The sequence below is a fragment of the Amphiprion ocellaris genome, chromosome 17 (genome assembly GCF_022539595.1).
Source record: "Amphiprion ocellaris isolate individual 3 ecotype Okinawa chromosome 17, ASM2253959v1, whole genome shotgun sequence".
Lineage (NCBI taxonomy): Eukaryota > Metazoa > Chordata > Actinopteri > Pomacentridae > Amphiprion > Amphiprion ocellaris.
Window position 1 is genome coordinate 6,328,037 of NC_072782.1, and position 20,338 is coordinate 6,348,374.

Consider the following 20,338-nt stretch of genomic DNA (forward strand, 5'->3'; position numbering starts at 1 on the left):
CTTCAGGGAGAAATTTCCAATAGTCCCTTAAAAGTTTCCCTTAAAAGTTTTTTTTTTTTTTTTTTCAAATCCCCCAAATTTGGCAAGAAAATTCTAATAATATTTTCAAAAAATGAGTAAAAATCTTCCAAAAAGTTCTAAAAATATCTAAAGGTATTACATATACATCTATCTATCAGTAAAACTTATATTCTCTTAAGAACGTTCACAAAAAACTTTTTTTTGTGAATGTTCTTAAGAAACATTTTTAACATTTCTTTTTTTTAACCAAAAAATTTTCAAAGATTTCCCGAAAATGTGGACATCAGAAGTTTCACTGTGAAAATATATTTTTCACACATTTTCAATCTTTAAAACGGGTCAATTTGACCTGCAGAACGACACGATGGTTAACGTGACAGAATCAAAGAGCGTTTATCTGCAAGATAGTTACTCGCCTTGCATGCTAGCTTTAGCAAACAACTAATGTGGAAGAAAAACGCTCATTTCTTCTACCACCTTGAACACTTTTACATTTCTTACAGCTTGAATTAAACGAGTACTTGTAATTTACCACCGTAGAGTAATTGGTCACGGCTGAATGCTTTCGGAAACCATCCACAGTCTGAGAAAGCGGAGGTGGTTTTGATCACTATTTCGCTCCGGATGTGAGTCTTTGCTCCACTGAGCCAGTTTCTCCTGGGTCACCAAAATAAAAACAGCCCAGTCAGTGTCAGTGGAGTCTGCAGTTGGAACGTCTCATCATGCTGCTGAAAACCTGCTGCGTTTATACCACCGGGGTTTTCTCTCTGTTATTGTTGATATTCGGCATTTCGTTGGTTTTATCCAACGTGTTTCCGCATGCCCTACACTCAGCGGTTGAAGCGGTAAGCATCTTATTTGTGTTTTGTAACAGCGTCAACGGTAGATGAGCTAATGCGAGACATTTTGGGTGGGTGGAAGCTAATGCTAAAGCTAGCTTGACTTGGCAAAACAGCACAGATTTGTTTGGTGTTTCGCCGCTAAATTTCCTTATGAAAACTATTGGCTATTGGCTCACTTATAACTCTGAATGTGTTAAAAATAGACGAGGAATGTAGTGTCTGTTCCTGTTGTGGCGACTACTTGTAATGCTACATGTATTTAGCCAGTTTTATCAAGGAAAACTGCGTTAAAAGCTGATTATTGTCCACTTTGTAAACGTCCATGTCTGCTTTTATCTGTGTCAAACAGTCGACAAACGTGGGAATACACAGAGCTTTATATCTGGGGTGATAGCAAACGTTTGTCTCTGTGAAACCTATCGTGTGAGCAAAGAAATATTTGTGGTTTATAGTGTAATCAGGCGTCACTTTTATGATTATAGGCACTGCTGTAGTTGAGTTTATGATGTTAAGGCTGTGTGTGTTTGCCAAATATCTTCGTTTGTGTTTGGAAATTAGCCATATCTAAATATTGAAACAGAGGAATGGTCTCTTCTGCAATTATCCTGTTGGCTATAATCTGTAAGACACAACTCTCATGAAATGAAATCATGCATTATTAATATTTTAGTCACAGTTATGGCAAGTGGAAATCTGCATTTATGAGTTAAACTAGGGCAAGCGATAAAAACAACTGGATTGGTTATAACTTTTGGCACTGATGAGGTGATAACTGCTCTGGCAATTTGTTTTTGGCAAAATATCCCTCTTTGGCACACACCTGCAACTATATTATTTAGCTGTTGGTGCTTTTTTTTGTGTCAGTTAACTTTGAAATTAAACATCTGGTGAAATCTGCATGTTGCAAGCTTTTCTATCACTACCAGAAACATTCAAGTTTAGCTTAACATGATTACTGACAGTTTATTTCACAATATTTTAGCTTCTACTTTGGGATATCGTTCCTGTATTGCTTTGCGTTTTTGGTGATTTCACCACTTGCAGCCGACATGTGCAGCGGCGCCGCCAGTCATGTGACCTCAGAAAGCTTATCATCAGCAGATTACCACTCTGAAGTCATACATTTTTAACCCACTGCCCTTTGTCCCCCATAGGAAGTAGTTTTAAAAAATGGCACGGAGGCGTTTGAGGCCTGGGAAAATCCACCGGCACCTATCTACATGCAGTTTTACTTCTTCAATCTGACAAATCCTCTGGAGGTGTTGGATGGGGACAGGCCAGCTGTGGTGGAGATCGGACCGTATACATACAGGTGAGGAAGGATTTTGTTTTGCCTGTTCATGTCCCATACTGTGCAAATCATACATCTACAAAATAAAGATCCTCTATTTGCAGTGAGTACAAAGCTTTTTTTAAACTTTCAAAGCCAGAAATAGTGCAGTTGCACATACTAATGTTAAGGTATCTGACAAAGTAACAAAAGTGCCAAAAAGCTGAGTGTTAGATTTGCTAAAACACAAAGTAAAGGAGGGAATAAATAAATGAACAGTCTTCTTAGAGGCTTTGCATTGGATACAAGAAAACAAGACGTTGAATGAGGCAAAATGGTCCCATTAAACAGAATACAAGAGGTTTAACTCAGATGTTTCTATTGTATATTGAGAATGATAAATAATTAGAGCAGCAAAATAACCACTTTTAACTTATAAAAGCAGATTCAGTACGGTGCATTAAGTCAGCAAAGCTACCATATTCAGACTCCACAGCAGTCTAAAACACTTACTTGTGCATTTATTTATTTTTCTTGTGTCCTGGCTTTCACCCACACCACGTGTCTCTGTCCTAACTCAATTATGGTTTTCTCAGAAGAGACAGTAATGGTTTGCGGAGACAGATGCACACAGATAAACATTAGTGCGATCCTTTGTCCAGCTAAAGGAAGATTCTTTTTTCTCCACTCTCACCACCACAGGCACAATAGTTTGGGAAGTAAGAGTTGCATCACTGAGATATTTGCATTTTTCTTCCCTTTTTTTGCCAAAAAAACTTTTTATTGTATTCAGTCAGCATATTTGTGCCTTGCAATGATCCTATGATTCATCTACCTGTTTATACTGAAGTTTGTGTCCTCCTGTAAACCCTGCTTTGGTAGATATATTTGCTCACAGTGGATGATCCTTTTATCTTTTTTGTACCAAATGAAATACTTTACCGGAATACTGCAAGCTGAAGCAAAGTGTCATCAAATGTTGAACTCTGGATCACTGAGTCAGCAAAACTAGAGAAGTTGGACAAAAGTCATGTGGAGTTGTTAAGAAATAGCACCTAAATGTTCACATTTGTGTGTTTCAAGTGACAAGGACCTGATGACTGGTCTTGTGAAAGAGCTGAGAGACACTTTATTAGTGGGATTTTTCTGGCCGTCAGTGTTTGTATCACAGAAGCGATCGCTAACTTCAAAGATACAGGTTTTTAGGCGTGACATGAAATTGAGAATTAAGAAGAAAAGCACTCAGAGAGCCTAGCACTCCGCCAAGGCTGTTCATTCCCCCATACGGCATTGTTAGAAATGCAGCATATTTTTGTAGAAATGCAGCATTTTTAAAAATTATTTATTGATGATCAGAAATCACGACAACATAGAATATGTCCATTTAATGTAGATGTACCCACAAACACAATGACCTTGCGCTGAGCACAGGTGTGTGTGCTCAGCGCACCCCCCATATTCGGCTTGCGCTCCCTCCACCCCGTCCGACGTTAGAAGCCGAACTGAATGTTCGGATATTCGTCATTAATCGGGACCAAATATCCGAAGCCCTGAAACTGCTATTCAGGCTAGCCGTAGTAAATATGTAGCAGGCGGCGGGAATCGATGGGACTCGGAACCACAATTTAATCAGTTGTTCCTTGTATCATTTCTGATACGTCCTGGTGGATTTTTAGTAGGGCTGCAACTATCGATGAATCATCTAAGCACGTTACGGCATCAAAAGTGGAAGTGAGCAACAGAAATAACTGTCCAGTCGGAGTGCTGAACACAGATGGACATCAGCTCTGTATCGTTCGCTCTATCGTAAACGCAGATGTCCACGCTGTATCATGCATACATTATATATGCCTATATAACATATGCACGATACAGCGCGCATGTCCATCCGTGTTCCGCGCTCTGCCTGGACAGTTATTTCTGTTGCATAGCGCGCTCACTTCCGCTTTTGATACTGTAGCATGCTTAGATGATTCATCGATTAATCGATAGTTGCAGCCCTAATTTTTAGTAGGATCATGATCATGTGATCGTCAGGACTCAGCTGACATAGCGTTCACTTGTTGCCATAGATACAGTGCCGTATCATTGCAGTGATACAGAAATCTAACAAATCCATGAATCCAGACTATAAGCCACATCACTGCCAAAATCTAATCAGTTGGTCCTTGTGTCATTTCTGACCTTCCCTGAAAATTTCATCCAAATCTGTTTGTCCGTTTTTGAGAAATGTTTCACACAGATAAACAAACATATGCCGATTGTCACATAACTTCGCTGTGTTTCTTGGTGGAGTAATAAAAAGAAAGGAAAAATACCAGAAAAGGAAACCTTTGCAGTCTGAAGTGGAGATACTGTATGCATGTACACTAAATGTGATATCACTGGCCAGTTAAAGGACTGTGCATCAAGGTAGAGCATCCAAATTTCAAGTATTGTTTCATAATACAGGATAGTTTGTGCTATTGTACATACAAATGAGAGAGATTGACACTGTTTTGTAGAAAATTTGAGACGTAACATCATCCTGAACTACCCTATATTTGACTAAATATCACCTAAAATTGTTTTTCTACTCAGAGAACACCGGCCTATGGAGCAAGTGGTCTTCCATGATAACGGCACCAGAGTCACAGCTGTCAACACTAAAACCTACGTATTCCAGCGTAACATGTCCCGAGGTCCAGAGAGTGACATCATCAGGACGGTTAACATCCCTGCCATGGTGAGTGAAAGAAATCCACAAAGTACAAGTGCTGTTTGATAGTAAACTATTGAGTCACAGTAACATTATTTTCAAGCATTAATTTCATTTTGATGTTCATCAACATACAAATGAAGAAGTGGTGTTTCTGTGTTCTGTGTATATTTAATTTAAAGGTAAGAAAGGATCAGTGAATCATCAGGGTTTTTTTTGTAAACTTAGCATTGTTGCCATTTTGGGAAGCAGTGCACTGCAGAAGTCATTCAATGTCAATCACAGTCATGATTTTGGCTTCCCCAGATGATCGACTGGTGTTTAAAATGTGTCCTCTGCTTATAGGAAACAGTCAGTTTAGATGAAAATAACTTGGGTAAATCTGACATTAGAATTGTTTTCAAGCCTCCAGGAGACGTAGAGAAATCAGGTGGAAAAAAGTTTTATTTTGATGTAAAGATTTGCACATTTGCAGCAATGTAACACAACATGGATGTGTTTATTTTAACATTTTGCCCCTAAAATCGCAAAATAATCATGATAAATTATGGCAATCTCATTATTGATCAGCCATTTAGCATTTACTCACGTTATTCTGTATCTAGTATCAATATTTTTAATTTTATTGTATGTATTGTACCACTGGAATATGAAATATGTCCTTTTTACTGCTGCATATTGTGTGACAGTATGTCCTGCTGTAATGTGTTGCTGTCATGTGAACGTCACTACAGGTTTTTTATATGCTATTTAAGTAAATGATTTGTTCTGTTACCTGGCCTTTTTACAGAACTTATGTAATTTATTGCCTTACACAGTAGATTGATTTTAATAGCATCTCTTCTCTTTTTTTTCTCCTGGTAGACGGTGATGGAGAGATTCAAGGACAACTCTATAGCAGCCAACCTGATCTCCGCCTACATGAAATCCCAGGGGGAGGGCCTGTTCACCACCCGCACAGTGGGAGAGCTGCTGTGGGGATATGAAGACGGCCTTCTTAAAGCCCTCAAACTTCTAAGCCCTGACCTGGACGATGTTTTTGGACTCTTCTATAAGGTCTCACTAAAGCACATGTTCATATTCATAAATGGTAGAAAGGATAACTCTTAACTGCATGCATAGTAACTAAAATCACACAAAATTCAAAGTTTTAGATTAATCGCAAGGACTCCACCAGGATGGATTTGTTTTTTAATTTTATTTCTAACAGTGAGAGCTGTTTATTGATGCGATTCTTTGTTTTTTCTCACAGACCAATGCTTCAAATGATGGAGAATATGTGTTCTTCACCGGCCAGCAGAACTACAAAGACTTTGCTAGAGTGGACACATGGAACGGTGAAAGGTATTGGTCTCTTCTCACACCCAAAATGACACTCATCTGTCACTTTGTGTATTCAATCAAAGAGAATTACTGATCATAAGCAGTTTAAATGAATGCGTAAAAAGTGATTGTATCAGTGTCACACAGGAACATGAAAGGTTAGTTTCATCCGTTTGATAACGTTCAGGAGCTCAGTGTGACTTTCCACTGTTAGATCACACTTGATATGACACTGATCCTTTGGCAGTTTATGTGATGACTCATTAAATAATAATGAATTAGATTCATTAATTAGTTAGAACAACTAACTCACTAATTTAATTTATGCTAAAGAAAGACACAGCCACTCAGAGGAGCTGTGTCTGTACTCAGAACTATCTACATTTAAAAGCCAAACCAGTGTTAATCCTCTTTTTTTTGGATTTACAGACGTTCTTCTATCTCTGCATTCTCTTCTGGTGTCTTTAAGCCTTTCATGAGAGGGGGAATACACTTGCCAAAGCTTGTTTTGACCTACAAAAATTTCCAGTCTTCCGTTCTGTTTTGCATCATGCATCGTAACTAAGATGCATGATGCAGTATTAAATTATTTGAATTTGCCTGCAGATCCTTGAATTGGTGGACATCTGATGAGTGCAATATGATTAATGGAACCAACGGAGCGTCTTTCCATCCAGTCCTCACCAAGAATGAGACGCTCTACATGTTCTCTTCTGACCTGTGCAGGTGAGTTCTGGAGAGAGAGGTTTTATAGATGGTCTAATGTGTCTTGGTAAGCACCCAAGTATTTTATATATAGAATAGAATAGATCAACTTTATTGTCTGCCCCAAACGATGACAGAAATTCTCCTTTGACAAGTTTCCAACAAAAAAACGCAACGCATCAAAACACAGTTAAGACACAAGCTCACAAAGTACAGATGTCTAAAGGAAATGTTAAACAGAAACAGCAGCCGATTAAAACAATATATGTAGTGTTCAGTGTTTTATTTCATTTTGTTCAGGGTGGTTATTGCAGTGGGAATAAAGGATTTTTTTATAGATGTTTTTGCGGACCATTGGGATTTTGTTACGTCTGTCTGATGGATTTAACTGGAAGGAATGATGGAGTGATACATAAACTACATACAGTGGTGGAAAAAAAAAAGTTTTTGGGCACCCTTAAAATTTTACACAATCTCAAATATTATCATGAAATATTTGTGGAAAAATCTTTGTGTTTCAAAAGGTGTGGTTGCATTAGACAGACACAAACCAATACAAATGATTTTTTGTTTGTTTACAAGAAAAACTAACAAAACTAAATTCTACCAAAATGACCCAATACTCAAAATTCCTTATTTTTATGGAATCAATCAATTTGAAGTTTTTAATAGCTTTTTTAGGATTTGTTTAGTATTTTGGCTGTGATTGTACTAATAGAAATTACACATGAAGACCTTAAAGTGATTCTTAATACAATATTTCACACGTGTGGTGTGTCCAAAAACTTTTTTCCACCACTGTATTTATGTAGTTTTGTCAAGATTACGCTCTAAGCAATGATATTCTTGTTTTTGTTGTTTTTTCCTATATTTCATGGCTGCAGGGTCTTAAAGGAGTAAAAATGGAGATGTTTTTTTTATTTTACACTAGTATTTCTATGGGTTTTGTGCACATTTTTTGTTATCTGTACAAATTAGTCATTTAAAAGATGACATTAGGTTAAATTGAATGTAGTTAGATTTTCGTTAGTTGAATTTTGTCTGAAAAACCTTTATCCTGTCAGTGAGGTCTTTCTTTCTTTCTTTTCTTTCTTTTTCTTTCTTTTTCTTTGTTTCTTTCTTTGTTTCTCTTTCTTTCTTTTTCTTTGTTTCATTCTTTTTTCTTTCTACACTGTTTATTTTAATGACCAAAAAAAGTAATTAATTTTATTTAGTTGCTTACTATGTATAGCTGAGCATGAAATTCCTCCCATTTTGACATTTTTAGGTTATTTAGAGTTAATTTTAATGAACTTTTCTGTCCTCTTACTGACTCTTCATATAGCATCTCTGGCATCTTTCCTCTGACTTGTGCTTGCCAGTGAAATGGCTCCCCCCTCAGTCTTCCTAAGCCTTTTTCTTAGCATTATCCAGATCTAGATATTGGATTAAGGATACCAATTTAGCCTGGCTCTTTGCATGGCTGTTTAACGTTAGCCCCTTGAAATGAGGCCACTGTTACTTTAAGGTGTATTTGGAACACCAAATATTCTGCCTCTCTGACTGCAGATAGAATCAGAAAGTACAGCATATACAGGTCAAATACCTGCTGACGGAGGCTTTAAAAAGCCTAACAGTTGAGGTTTATGAGGCAGTAACACGTTGACACAGCCTTGCAAATAGTTTTGTGCCACTTCGGTTTCCAGTAAATCAGCTTACCACAGAGCTTATGGACAAAACCAATGCAAACCTTCCCTCTTTGTTACACTTTGAGCTTTACAGAATTATTTAGGCCTCCACAGATTAACCGGCATGTGACTCTGTTTCCAAGGTCCCTGTATGCTCTGTATGAGGACGAGGTGACGGTGAAGGGGATCTCTGGGTATCGATTCAGTCCCCCCAGCGAGGTGTTTGCCAATGTAACAGTGAACCCAGCCAACGCAGGCTTTTGTGTGCCTGCTGGTAATTGCCTGGGATCTGGCGTGCTGAACGTCAGCACATGTAAACAAGGTGGGAAATGTACTAAAAACCGCTGAAACAAAGAAGACAATATGTCATTGTGTCACATGGGCAAATGTTCGTGGCTCTTTACTCGACCTGTTTCATTCAGAATCTGCTCTGTTTCCATAATGTGAATCTTATGTGTGTTTAGGAGCTCCCATCATAATGTCTTCACCACACTTCTACCAGGCAGATGAGAAGTTTGTTCAGGACGTGTTTGGCATGACGCCCAAGAAAGAGCAGCACCAGACGGTCATTGATCTCCATCCGGTAGGAATTACAGCTTTCATACTGTAGTTTTGTGTTGTGAGCCCATTTATACCCTTGTTTTAAACACCTGTGGTATAAATTTTTCCCACTAGATGGGGAACTGTCTCGGCTTTGTGCTCGTCGATGATCATCAAGTAAAACAACTTTTTTTTGAGGCGGTGGTTAAAAATTAAAGCAGAGGTACATGGTACGGAGCTGTCGCGAAAGATAAGCTTTTATAGCTCTTATCATGAGTAATATTGTAATAACTTTGTTGAGCTTGCGGTAAAACCTTGATAAACAGACACAGTCTGCAAAAACACTTTCAGGAGCACAATGTGTACCGTTCAAGAGAGGGAGAGAAACAATGCAGATATAAACTACTGTCATAATATTGTAGAAAGAGGAAACAAATACAGACACGTACTCTCTGATGCATCACACCTCTTAGTTTAAGTTTCAGTTCGGTTTTGTGTTGGGGGTATTTTGCATCACCTATTTGCCAATTAAATTCAGAAACATTCAAGTCTGGAAGAGATTGTGCTCAAAGCTACGTTACTGAAATTGTAGTGAAAATTATTGTTGATAGTCCATAAATCAAAGGAGATTTCCTAATAGTTGTAAAGAGATGAGCTGATAGGTCTCTTGTAGTGCATGACCTTTGATAAAAGACATACAACACTTTTTTTTCTGCTTTAAATGCTGCACAAAAATACAAACTGTGCAATAATAAATCAGGTGAGGTCTAAATATAGAGTCTTTCTTTTGAAGCCAGGCGGTGCTTGCTTTGTATGAAAGCGATTTATTCATTTAGTTTTTTTTTTTGCAGTGTATTTGTAGAGGACTGCAGTGGTATTATTTGGAATGTGTTATCTTTTAGTTTGTCAGATTAGCAAGCTGACAAATGGATTGTGATGCATGCATATCAAAGATGGAAATCCATCCATCCATTACCTATACACCACTTCATCTCTATCCCAGCCAGTGTACTGCAAAGGCAGGGGACACCTGGATAAGTCGCAGGGCCACATATAGAGACAAAAAATCACTCTCTCATTCACACCTACGGACAATTTAGAGTCACCAATTAATCTCAGCGTATTTTTGGATTGTGGGAGGAAGCTGGAGAAAACCCACGCATGCACAGGGAGAACATGCAAACTCCATGCAGAAAGATCCCAGGAAGTCCAGGATGCAAACCAGGGATGTTCTAGCTGCAAGGCGAAAGTACTAACCAACAAGCCACTGTGCAGCCCTCAAAGAAGGAAATCCAGCATGGAACTCTGACATACATTTTAATTTCATGCTGTCTCCACTTTATCTTCAGCTGCATGTAAGACAGTGGCATCGAAAGTTCAAAAGGAGTCTTTGATCCCAGTAAACAAGCTACTGTTTTGTCAGTTTATCCTCTTTAATATACTGTAATCTTCACTCTGCTGCTGCTTGAGATTATTAGGACTGATCAAAGTCCTGTCGCTTATCTCCTAACTTTTTGCTGGGTTGCGATGCCTCGTACAACTTCAACACTTTTCAGGGATGTGAAGCTATTTTTCCTACAATAATGATGCATGCAGACATGGCTGTGACTGTTTAAGGCGCTGCTAGGAGAATGAGGACAAACTGCAGATGCTGTGAATAGTCATCAGTTAGCTTCCTACAAAGGGCAGTGTAGGAATTTTTTGTCGTTCTGTCTCAGCGTCCTCTGCCTCTTCACATAGTCCCAGACTGACACAGTGATGCTGAGATTAGATCTCTAGGGTTCTTCTGCTAGCTGAAGTTAGCTTTTATGACTCTAGCTGTATGTTTGAAGCTGCTGTCATGCTGCAGAAAGATTTTGGGAGCGATGCAACGCCTCCCTGATGGTATTATGTAATGGATCTGAATCTACACATCTAAAGACTTTGCACAGTGGGTTGGTGTTAAATCATTTTGCCCTTCGACTGCTGAAAATCCTGGAATATACTGGCACCTTAAAGAGCTTAAAAATAATACAAAGGGTCTAGAGAATGTGTGGTACTGGAGCTGAATATTTAATCGTATGATAATCAAACATAAATGTTTATATATCAGGAGTGGCAGGAGTGAGTTTCTCCTGAACTGTGTGTTTCATTCTGTTTCTCAGCTCACAGGATTCGTCCTTCAAGCAGCCAAGCGGCTCCAGGTTAATGTATATGTGGAGAAAATTCCCACCTTCAGGTAATCCGCTCATTTCCGTCATCAGTTTCTTGTTCCTCCCTGCCAGCTGAAATAGTGCTCAGGATGACTGGCCATGTCTGTGAAGGGTTGCCAGTCAGATAACATCAAAGCAAATAATGCCATCATCATCACTTTAAGTGGACTTTTGGACAGTCCTGGCTTAATTGTTACGCCTCTACCTGCCATCTAAGAGAAAAAACAGCAAGATAATGTGGAGACCAGGCACACAAACGCTTTAATACAGACAATCTGATGTAACATAATAGATATTCCATTAGAGTCTCAGCTTTAAATGAGTAGGTTTATGTAAATATTGAAACACATAGTGCCCTAAGAATAGGAGCTCAAAATTATTTGAACAGAGACACTTGAAAACAAAAAAATCTGAATTTTGAGATATTTGCTGAAAATCCTTTGCAGTCTGGTATATATTCATCAGCCTGAAAATGCTCTCTTTGGCCGCATGTTTTAGATCGTTAAATGTCGTCCAGCGGGTTTTAACTCTTGTGGTTGAATCTGAGCAGACAGTAATGTTCTGTACTCAAATGATCAAAAAATGTCAGTTTTCCACTTCCAATTTTCTGCTCCATACGTAACCCAGTTGTGACAGAAGCACCAGCACGTACGACAGATGAAATGATTTGCTTTGGATCCTTAATGGTTCTTTTTTTTTATTCTCCACACTTACCTCTTCCTGTTGTTTTCCATAGAAGCTGAATTTTGTAGAATTTTGATTGAGAACTGAGGGTTTTTTTTTAGATATTTTTGCAAACTGCAGTCTTGCCTCTCTGTCTCTGATGCTCACCAGTCATTTGCATACTTGGTGAAGGTTATGTTCATTAAATAGCCTCAAGTAAAGAAGTTCACCTACATCCTGCTAGGCATTCTTAACTTCCTATGCGGTCGAAAAGGGGGTGTTATTCACTATGCAAACCATCCACCAGGTCATTTATCATTTTCTGGTTTTTCCCTGAGACTTCTGTTGATTTCGCCAAACAAATCACCTTTCATATCTTTAGTTTTTTTTTTATAAATAGAATTCTGCTTTTTTGTTGTCTTCCTTACCTACAAGGCAGCTTCTTTATGCCCCATGTTGACAAAAATATCCTTCTCAAAATGGAAACTCATCTCTGTCAGCCAAGCTTTAGCTCCTTTCACACAAGAACAAGCTTTGAAACCACACAGCTGTCCAAGAAACATTAGCAGTCAAGTGTCAAAAGCATACTCTAAAGCTGAGACATGACACTTAATGTTGTAGCTGTTATTTTATTTCAGATTAAATGTGCTGAAGCATTGAGCTTGAAGAACAGAAAATGTGCAAAATACTTAGTCTTGATTGTACATGTTAGAACACATAGAAACAATAAATGTTAACTCTATGCACTGAAGCCCAGGAAGATTTTGTTCTTAAAGGATGATATTTGTTTTTCTGTATTTGTCTTTTCTGTTTATTTATGACTATGTTTGCAGGAAAAACAATATGACTATTTCTTTTTTCTTTCAGTCAAACGGGAAATGTGAGGACGGTGGTCTTCCCTGTGGTTTATCTCAATGAGGTACATTCAGGCACACGGCACTGCTTTACATACAGACCATGAATCAGCAATCCAAATTTATGCCACTTTCAAAGGGCAAAGATTCGTATTGACCTTGTTCACACTTGCGTCTATCTGTCTGTCATTAATGTATTACTTTGTGTCACACACTCGTCTCGTGGCAGAATTCTGTCATTAAACTAATCGGCCCACATTAGAATATTCATATTTCCGTTTTTATTTAATGTTCAGCATTTGGAATTGCTTCGCTCAGACAGTGATATTTTGGGTTGTTTAGTTAAAATTAGCTTTTTTTTCATTACGCACCTTGCTGTAATAATTGAAATGAAGTGAAATCTAACCACCTCTGAGTATTTACTGCCTTTCCACAAGCTCACATCAAGCTTAGGAAATTAACTTTTGCCTTGTTTTTTAGTTGTTGTTTTTTTTAGTTAATTTAAGCCTTCAAGGTTTAGCCTTTTTCCTGATCATGTAACTGACAGAAGAGAGCTCTGATGTTTCAATTAAAATGTTTTCTTTTCTTTCTATTTTTTCCTCATAAAATTAAATAGGAAATTTTGGAGTTTGCACAACTTTTAATCAGTCTTTGAAAATTTCAAACAAGGTAAAGGGTTTTCATTGCAGAGATATTAATTTAGTGGTAGCTGAAAATTAATAAATAAGCAGGTAAAGTTTTGTTGCTCATAAAATTTTTATGGCCTCATTTGCTTTCATAAAGTTGGATCCAACAAACAATAAGTTCACTGTTTATTCTAATGAAAAGTCATGTGTTCTTTGGTAGTTGTTTTCAAATGTTTTTTAATGTTATCTTTTTTCTTGCCATGTCTTCAGAGCGTCGTCATTGACGATGCATCAGTTGAGAAGCTAAAGAAGATTGTTCTCGAGAAGAACATCGTGGAGAACGTTCCATTCATGCTGATCGGTTTGGGCATCATTCTGGGGTTAGTCTTCATGTTCCTGATGTGTCGGCAGAGGGTCCCTGAGGTGAGTGTTAAAGATGGACATGAAGGAGTTGTTCACATGAACAGAAATGGAACTTATGAATCTTTTCATTCCATGTTAATCAGTTGATTGCTTGTGGTCAATATATCATTGCGGGACTGTTTGTATCATAGTTGACGTTTTTGCTGTTTTCAGGCCTATAAATCAACATGGCCGCCTATAACCAAACACCACATGGCATTTTTACAGAAAGATTCTTCTAAATATTATATGTACAATTGAGTAAAATTGAAATTGAAAGTTATTTATAAAGATATTGTAGTAAACCTGTTGACATGCCATAAATCCACACTTGACTCACACACTACTTTATATTAAATAACTCAGAAAGCCTTGGAGTCTGGCCAGTCTTTTCTGGGACACAGATATAATTTGTTATTTTCCATATAAAATTTGATATATTGCCAAAACATAAATATCTGTCCTGATTATCTCAACTTAATAAAAAGAACACAATCAAAACAATTTTTGAATAAGTTCATTTTATTATTGTTTAGCTAATTAGAAGGTGGTTGTTATTAAATTGGGACGGTTATTTAGTTGACATTTTAGTGATATCCAGTCTTTTTTTTTTTTTTAAATAAGTGATTGTTTCTATAATAAATAATTATGGAATTTGTAAAGACGATCATAAAAACATTAGTTTTTTTACTTTTAATAAAAATGTATGCAAGATAAATCCCATGGACTTCAAACATCCCTCAATTATATATTGACCTACATGTTGCATAAAATGCAATAACAAAACACCGAAAAGTACAAAATTTTAACATTTGTAACCTTATCCTGAGAATATTTGCCATTTCTTTTAAAGTTTAAACAGCTCTAATCAATTTTCATGATGCTAATGACTAGATTTTTCTTAGCCAACAAATTAATATCAGATCATTTTAGCTCTAGTGGAAATTAGAAATTACAATTTATAGAGAGATAGTGTTAGAACTGAAAATAACCAATATTGTCAAAAGACCAATGCTAACATTAAATATGTATTATTGTACATGAAATATGTCAAATACTAAATGCCAATATCGAGACATTTTGTTTTAAAAATGGGTAAAGTTAAGGCAATTTTTGTGACTTTCCCTTTTCAGAGCTCTGCTGCTGAACGACAGCCGCTGCTCTCATCATAGCACCAAACAGGAGGCCAAAGGATGAGGTTTATCATGTTCAAAGGTTAATCTCAAAAGTTCAATTGATTTCAAGTTTCTGCTGTTAATTCCCAAGTAATGGTTTCAACATTTCACTAGAATTCATCAATTTTAATCCAGTGTTTTATAAGTAAACAAACTGACTGTCTTTGTGTTGTTTGTAAGGATTTTAACGATGCTGAAATCAGAATTTTTTTTAAAAATTAGGTGTTACATTGAACATATTTTTCTTTTACTATTAAATAATAGCTGAAACTGAAAAAAATGTAATTTAAATCCCTTGCCAAATATGTTTGGAGGGTCAACTCTGAACTATCAAACCTCCAGGAATTGATGAAGGAAAATACTGGACTCTTATTTGACCGGAGCCATAACTTATTGTAAAATTGCCACATTTTTCTCCAGCTAGTGGATCACTTGAAAGAATACTGTCAGACTCTGAGTTAGTTTTAAAAGAAGAAAATCCACATTTGACATTTTTGTATCGATTCAGAAGTCAGCTGTGCCAAATGACTGCTGGCAGACTGTTTCCTTCTTAATGCGATAAATAGTATTTCAGAAGTCTAAAATCTGTTGTTTACAGAAAAAAAAGGTTCTTAAGTCGTATCTTATTTCTGGATTTTAGTGTGGACATTTCTCTCAGTTTCTCGGACTGATATTGTGGATCAGCTTCATTTCAAAACCCATGTCCTCTGCTTGTAGTTTTCAGTTAAACCTAGTAATCTGCACTATTTACGCTGGTGTGTGTAATATGGAATAAGAGCCAAGCAGCATTACTCCAACAGTAGCAGGATAAAGGGAAGTGTTTCGAATGTCTTCATTGTGTGAGATGCACTGAAATAATTTCTTTTCCTTAATTCCTATTCTTGCTCACGAAATTGTCGTAATTTTTGATTATGCTAAAATCACTGTATTAACAATGTTTATTTAGCAAAGAAGAAAATGGTATTTTCCCTTTTTTAACTACTTAGCTTAATTTTTGAGGGTTAATTCTGCAGTTCTAAGCAGCATTTTATGACTTTATTGAGCGCTTTATGATAAAACCGGTGTTTTCTTACTGTGCTATTGCTATTTAGATCATTCGTTCCTAACGTAAAATGAATTTTCTGTCAGGCATTATAATAGAATATTACTATAATGTGCAATATTTTACCATGTCAGTAACCACTAGTCACTGAAGAAACATTTTGTGTTCACTTTTTGGTGTTTTATATGTAAAAGATAACAGCCTTGACACTAGTACTACTCAACAATACAATCAATACCCCGCATGTGATCACTGTTTACATGCTTTGAATAGGTCATATAGCTCACTGTTTGTCAGTAAACTTGCTATGATTTATCAGTAAACTTGCTGTGCTCTTCTCTACAGGCGTGTCTGTAGTTCTTCGATCGCACATTGCAAAGTTATTTGATAAAGTGCTGAATCATTACTTCCTAATTCCTTTTTGTCAGGAAGTTACCGGTAAAGCATGAGTCGCTTTATGACAAACTCCATCGGATGGTCTGGCCAATTTATTGTTTGCATATCAGTGTTGAAACTTTTTTCTTACAGCTGCAATTAATGACTGACACCTCACCCACAAACCCTGTGAATGTAACACTTTTACAGGCAGGTTGCATTTGAGACTTGGAGATATTCTTCTGTGAATTAAAATGAGGCCTCCTATAAGATTTAGCATCACACTTCATCAACAGTTGGCATTTAGCTGAGATTTGCTACTTGGAGAATCCTAAGCTTTGTGTGGACAAACACTTTTTAAACCTTACTTTGGGAAAAATAATAAAATTGTATGTTTTTCTTTATCAGATTTGACTGCCGATTCAATACATGCAGCTTTTATGCCCTTGTAAATAATTAATGTTATGTCTCTCTTCCCATTCATTTTGATATGAACCTGGTCTTATTAGTGCAAAATAACTGCCTTAGGGCGTCTCTAAGATGTTTGATCAGTTAGACTAAGAAAACTCTTGATAAAGGAAACGTTTCTCTCCGTTTCTTTAGCACTCATGATTATTATATCATGTTAACTGTTTTCAGTTGGCCTGTTGGAATGTTAAACACTAAAACTGACCATAGTGTGATCACTTTATGTTACAGAAGGCTGAAAATAGTTAATATAGAAATAGAAAATGTGCCTGTTTGCTGTCCTGCTGATTTGACAACATTCATGCTCATGTCTGCAAGTGATATTAAATATAAAGTTTGTGTACTAAATCTGTGTTCTAGCTCCAATCAAGCTCCCTAAATAACATTTTATATCCTTTAAAATGAATAAAGGCAAGTTATTTCACATAAGTATTCCTGGTGGGGTGTGTGGGGCTGCCAGGAAAACTCAAGGAAATCACTTACCAGGAAATCATGACAAATATACCATCCCCAGTGTGAAGCATGGTGGTGGCAGCATCATCATGTGGGACAGGGCTTGTAAAGGTTAAAGGTAAAATGGATGCTGCAAAATAGAGGGAAATCCTGGAGGTTTGCATCAGATTGTCCTTACTTAGTAGAAGATTTGTTTTCCAGGAAGACGATGACCTGAAGCATGAAGAGAAATGATCTAAAGACAACAAAGTGAATGTTTTTAAGTGGCTGAATCAGAGCCCAGACCTCAGTCCAGTTCTGTTTACTTCTGATCCCTGTGCAGCCTGGCAGATCTTGGGCAGTTTGCTTAGAAGAATGGGGTAAAATTGCAACGTTCAGATGTGCAAGGTTGATTGAGAACTATCCACGTAGATGCAATGCTGTAATTGCGGCCAAAGGTGCATCTACTAAATATTGACTTAAAGGGGGTGAATAGTCAGGCATTTGCTTTTAGAATTTCAAAGAATTGACATCACTTTGTAGAAATGTGTTTTCACTTTGTTGTGAAATAGTCTTTTTTTTTTTTTTTTTTGAAGGGGGGGAATTTTTGTCAAGCTAAATTATATTTACCATGTTGAAAAGTAATAAAAAGGGAATACTTTTAATGGGCACCGTAGCTCCCTGAAAAATAAAAACTCATCCTGTTTAAAGATGGAACATGTTAACTGAACTGACATTTTTTTCCGCTTTGCGTGAAGCCAATTTAGCTTTTTCAATATTTATGGTAAACTGCTAACTGGCTGCTCTAGTTTCATATTTAAGGGACAAATAAGAGTATTGATCTTCTCATCTAACAAGAAAGCAGATGTTTTAGCTACTGCTTTAAGGGATTTTTACTCTCTTATTGCATTCAAACTGATATTAAATGTACAACCACAGTGTTGTGAAAGAAAACGTGGAACAGTTGAAAAGGGCAAGAGGAGGTAATAACAAATTTGTGTCACTTTTTTGATTCAAGATTAGCAGACTTTGTCAGGAACTCCCCTGCCACCCTCAGAATCCATGCAGGCCGATGACGTACAGGTGTTCAAGAGGAGTGCATCATAAACGGCATAAAAGTCCTGAAATCAGATCTTGATTGTGGTTTATTGTTTTATCTACTCGAAATGATTTTTGCACATCCTTCTCTAATTTTCTGCAGACTTCTATGGTGAAGATGTGTGAACAGATAAATTGTCTACAGCCATAAACTACGTTAGGTTTCTGTCAGATACCGCCGACGTGGAATTGTCCTCAATTACCGGGTTAAAGTGTACTTTGCATCTCTGGCTTCACTCGTCATTATAAAACTGATAAGTAGCACTCTGCGACAGATTTGCATCGCTGACTTCGACTTGAGTGGCTCAGTCTGCCAAACCTCAGCTTCAGTCATTAAAGTGACAAACGAGTGAATCAGTCAGAGGGTGGCTCCTCCCCAACCTAATTAAAAGCTTTAATACGAGCAGCAGGAGACTCCACAGCCACCCTGACGCAGAGCAGCAGCTGTCCTCAGCGCGATCTGCAAGCAGCATGAGAACCCTCCGGGAAAAAATCATCCTTCTTTCTCTTTTTCTGTCTCTCATATATGTCACTCAGGTAAGTTAATAACCTCTATGTTGTTGTTTTTATCCTGTGCTTTATCTCCTTTGTTGAAAAAATGTTTTTTGTTTTTTTTTTAAATATTTAATGGCATTAGATGTCATCAGCTTTTATCACGAGGGTCATTAAAGCTCCTAAATGATCAAATATTTGCTTTTCCAGGTCGATTCCCTGCCTGTACGTGATGACTGGAAAGGTTTGATCCAGCGGACCAAAAGGTCACTGCTGTGGCGTTGGAACAGTATGAAGCCAGTTGGTGCCAGCTGCAGGGATCACTCAGAGTGTGGCACAAAATACTGCAGGTGAATAAAGAGCTTTGCATTTATGTTGAACATAAAACATTTCATTTTGCTACTTTTTTTTTAACTTATCTATTATATTACCTCCTATGTTACTAAATATGTATATTTCTTTAACTCTCATGTCGTCCTGCGGGTCAAAATTGACCTGTTTTAAAGTTTGAAAATGTGGAAAAAATATTTATTTTCACAGTGAAACTTCGGATGTCCACATTTTCAGCGTTTGTCCGAAATCTTTGAACATATTTTGGTGGAAAAAAAAGAAATGTTCAAAAAAAAAAAAAAAAAAAAAGGTTCTTTCAGAATATTCACATAAAAATCAACCAAAATCCAGCGAAATTCGCTGGATTTTGGTTGATTTTTATGTGAATGTTCTTAAAGAAAATATTAGAAGTGTTACTGATGTATATGGAATCATTTTAGATATTTTTAGGATTTTTTGGAAGATTTTTACTCATTTTTTGAAAATATTTACAAGAATTTTCTTGCCAAATTTGCGGGATTTTTTATTTTTTTTTTAAATAAAACTTTTAAGGGAAACTTTTAAGGAATTATTGGAATTTTCTTCCTGAAGGTTTTGCAAATTTTCAGAAATTTGGGGGATTTTTTTGCAGAATTTTTGGATTTTTTTCAGACAAGGAAACAATATTTTTTGGTGCCCGTAAATGAGGACAACAGGAGGGTTAAATAATATTTTAATGATGAGAAACCTTATAGGACATTGCATGATATTGAATAGAAATAGTGTTTCTTTTTGTAGTTTTCACATATATGCAATAATATTTCTGCACTGCATATATGTGGTTGTATCCATGTGCATTTTGCATGACGTGGACAAAGTCAGACTAATGACACCGCAATAAATTTCCTCCTTATCTTTACAGGAAAAACATGTGTTGGTTCTGGACCTCTCCCTGAATAAGAGACGCACAAACACGACTCTACAAAACAAACATCTGCTTTATGGACCAAACCTGACTTGTCTCGAAATAAAGCCTGTGTGAAATGGCTGCGCTGATACAGCCGAACTGGAAGTTTATCAGACTCTGTGCAATCCATCCAACTAATCTAATCTGGCGACGCACTGCAGCAAAACAAAGCTATAA

At 37.0% G+C, this 20,338-nt stretch overlaps 2 protein-coding genes across 2 annotated transcripts; both read left to right on the plus strand.

Moving 5' to 3' along the window:
• The first annotated feature begins 685 nt into the window (after positions 1–685).
• On the plus strand, positions 686–16,362 carry scarb2c (scavenger receptor class B, member 2c). Its single transcript, XM_023291941.3, has 12 exons — positions 686–866; positions 2,018–2,175; positions 4,714–4,858; positions 5,696–5,887; positions 6,084–6,175; positions 6,761–6,880; positions 8,670–8,848; positions 8,991–9,109; positions 11,211–11,284; positions 12,789–12,840; positions 13,672–13,824; positions 14,937–16,362. Exons 1-12 carry the CDS (start codon positions 744–746, stop codon positions 14,973–14,975), a joined length of 1,446 nt encoding a protein of 481 aa, XP_023147709.2. The 5' UTR covers positions 686–743; the 3' UTR covers positions 14,976–16,362.
• Positions 16,363–16,508: 146 nt separating this feature from the next.
• LOC118471756 (liver-expressed antimicrobial peptide 2) lies at positions 16,509–20,266 on the plus strand. The gene is made up of 3 exons (XM_035958016.2): positions 16,509–18,930; positions 19,096–19,235; positions 20,117–20,266. Exons 1-3 carry the CDS (start codon positions 18,865–18,867, stop codon positions 20,148–20,150), a joined length of 240 nt encoding a protein of 79 aa, XP_035813909.1. The 5' UTR covers positions 16,509–18,864; the 3' UTR covers positions 20,151–20,266.
• The last annotated feature ends 72 nt before the right edge of the window (positions 20,267–20,338 follow it).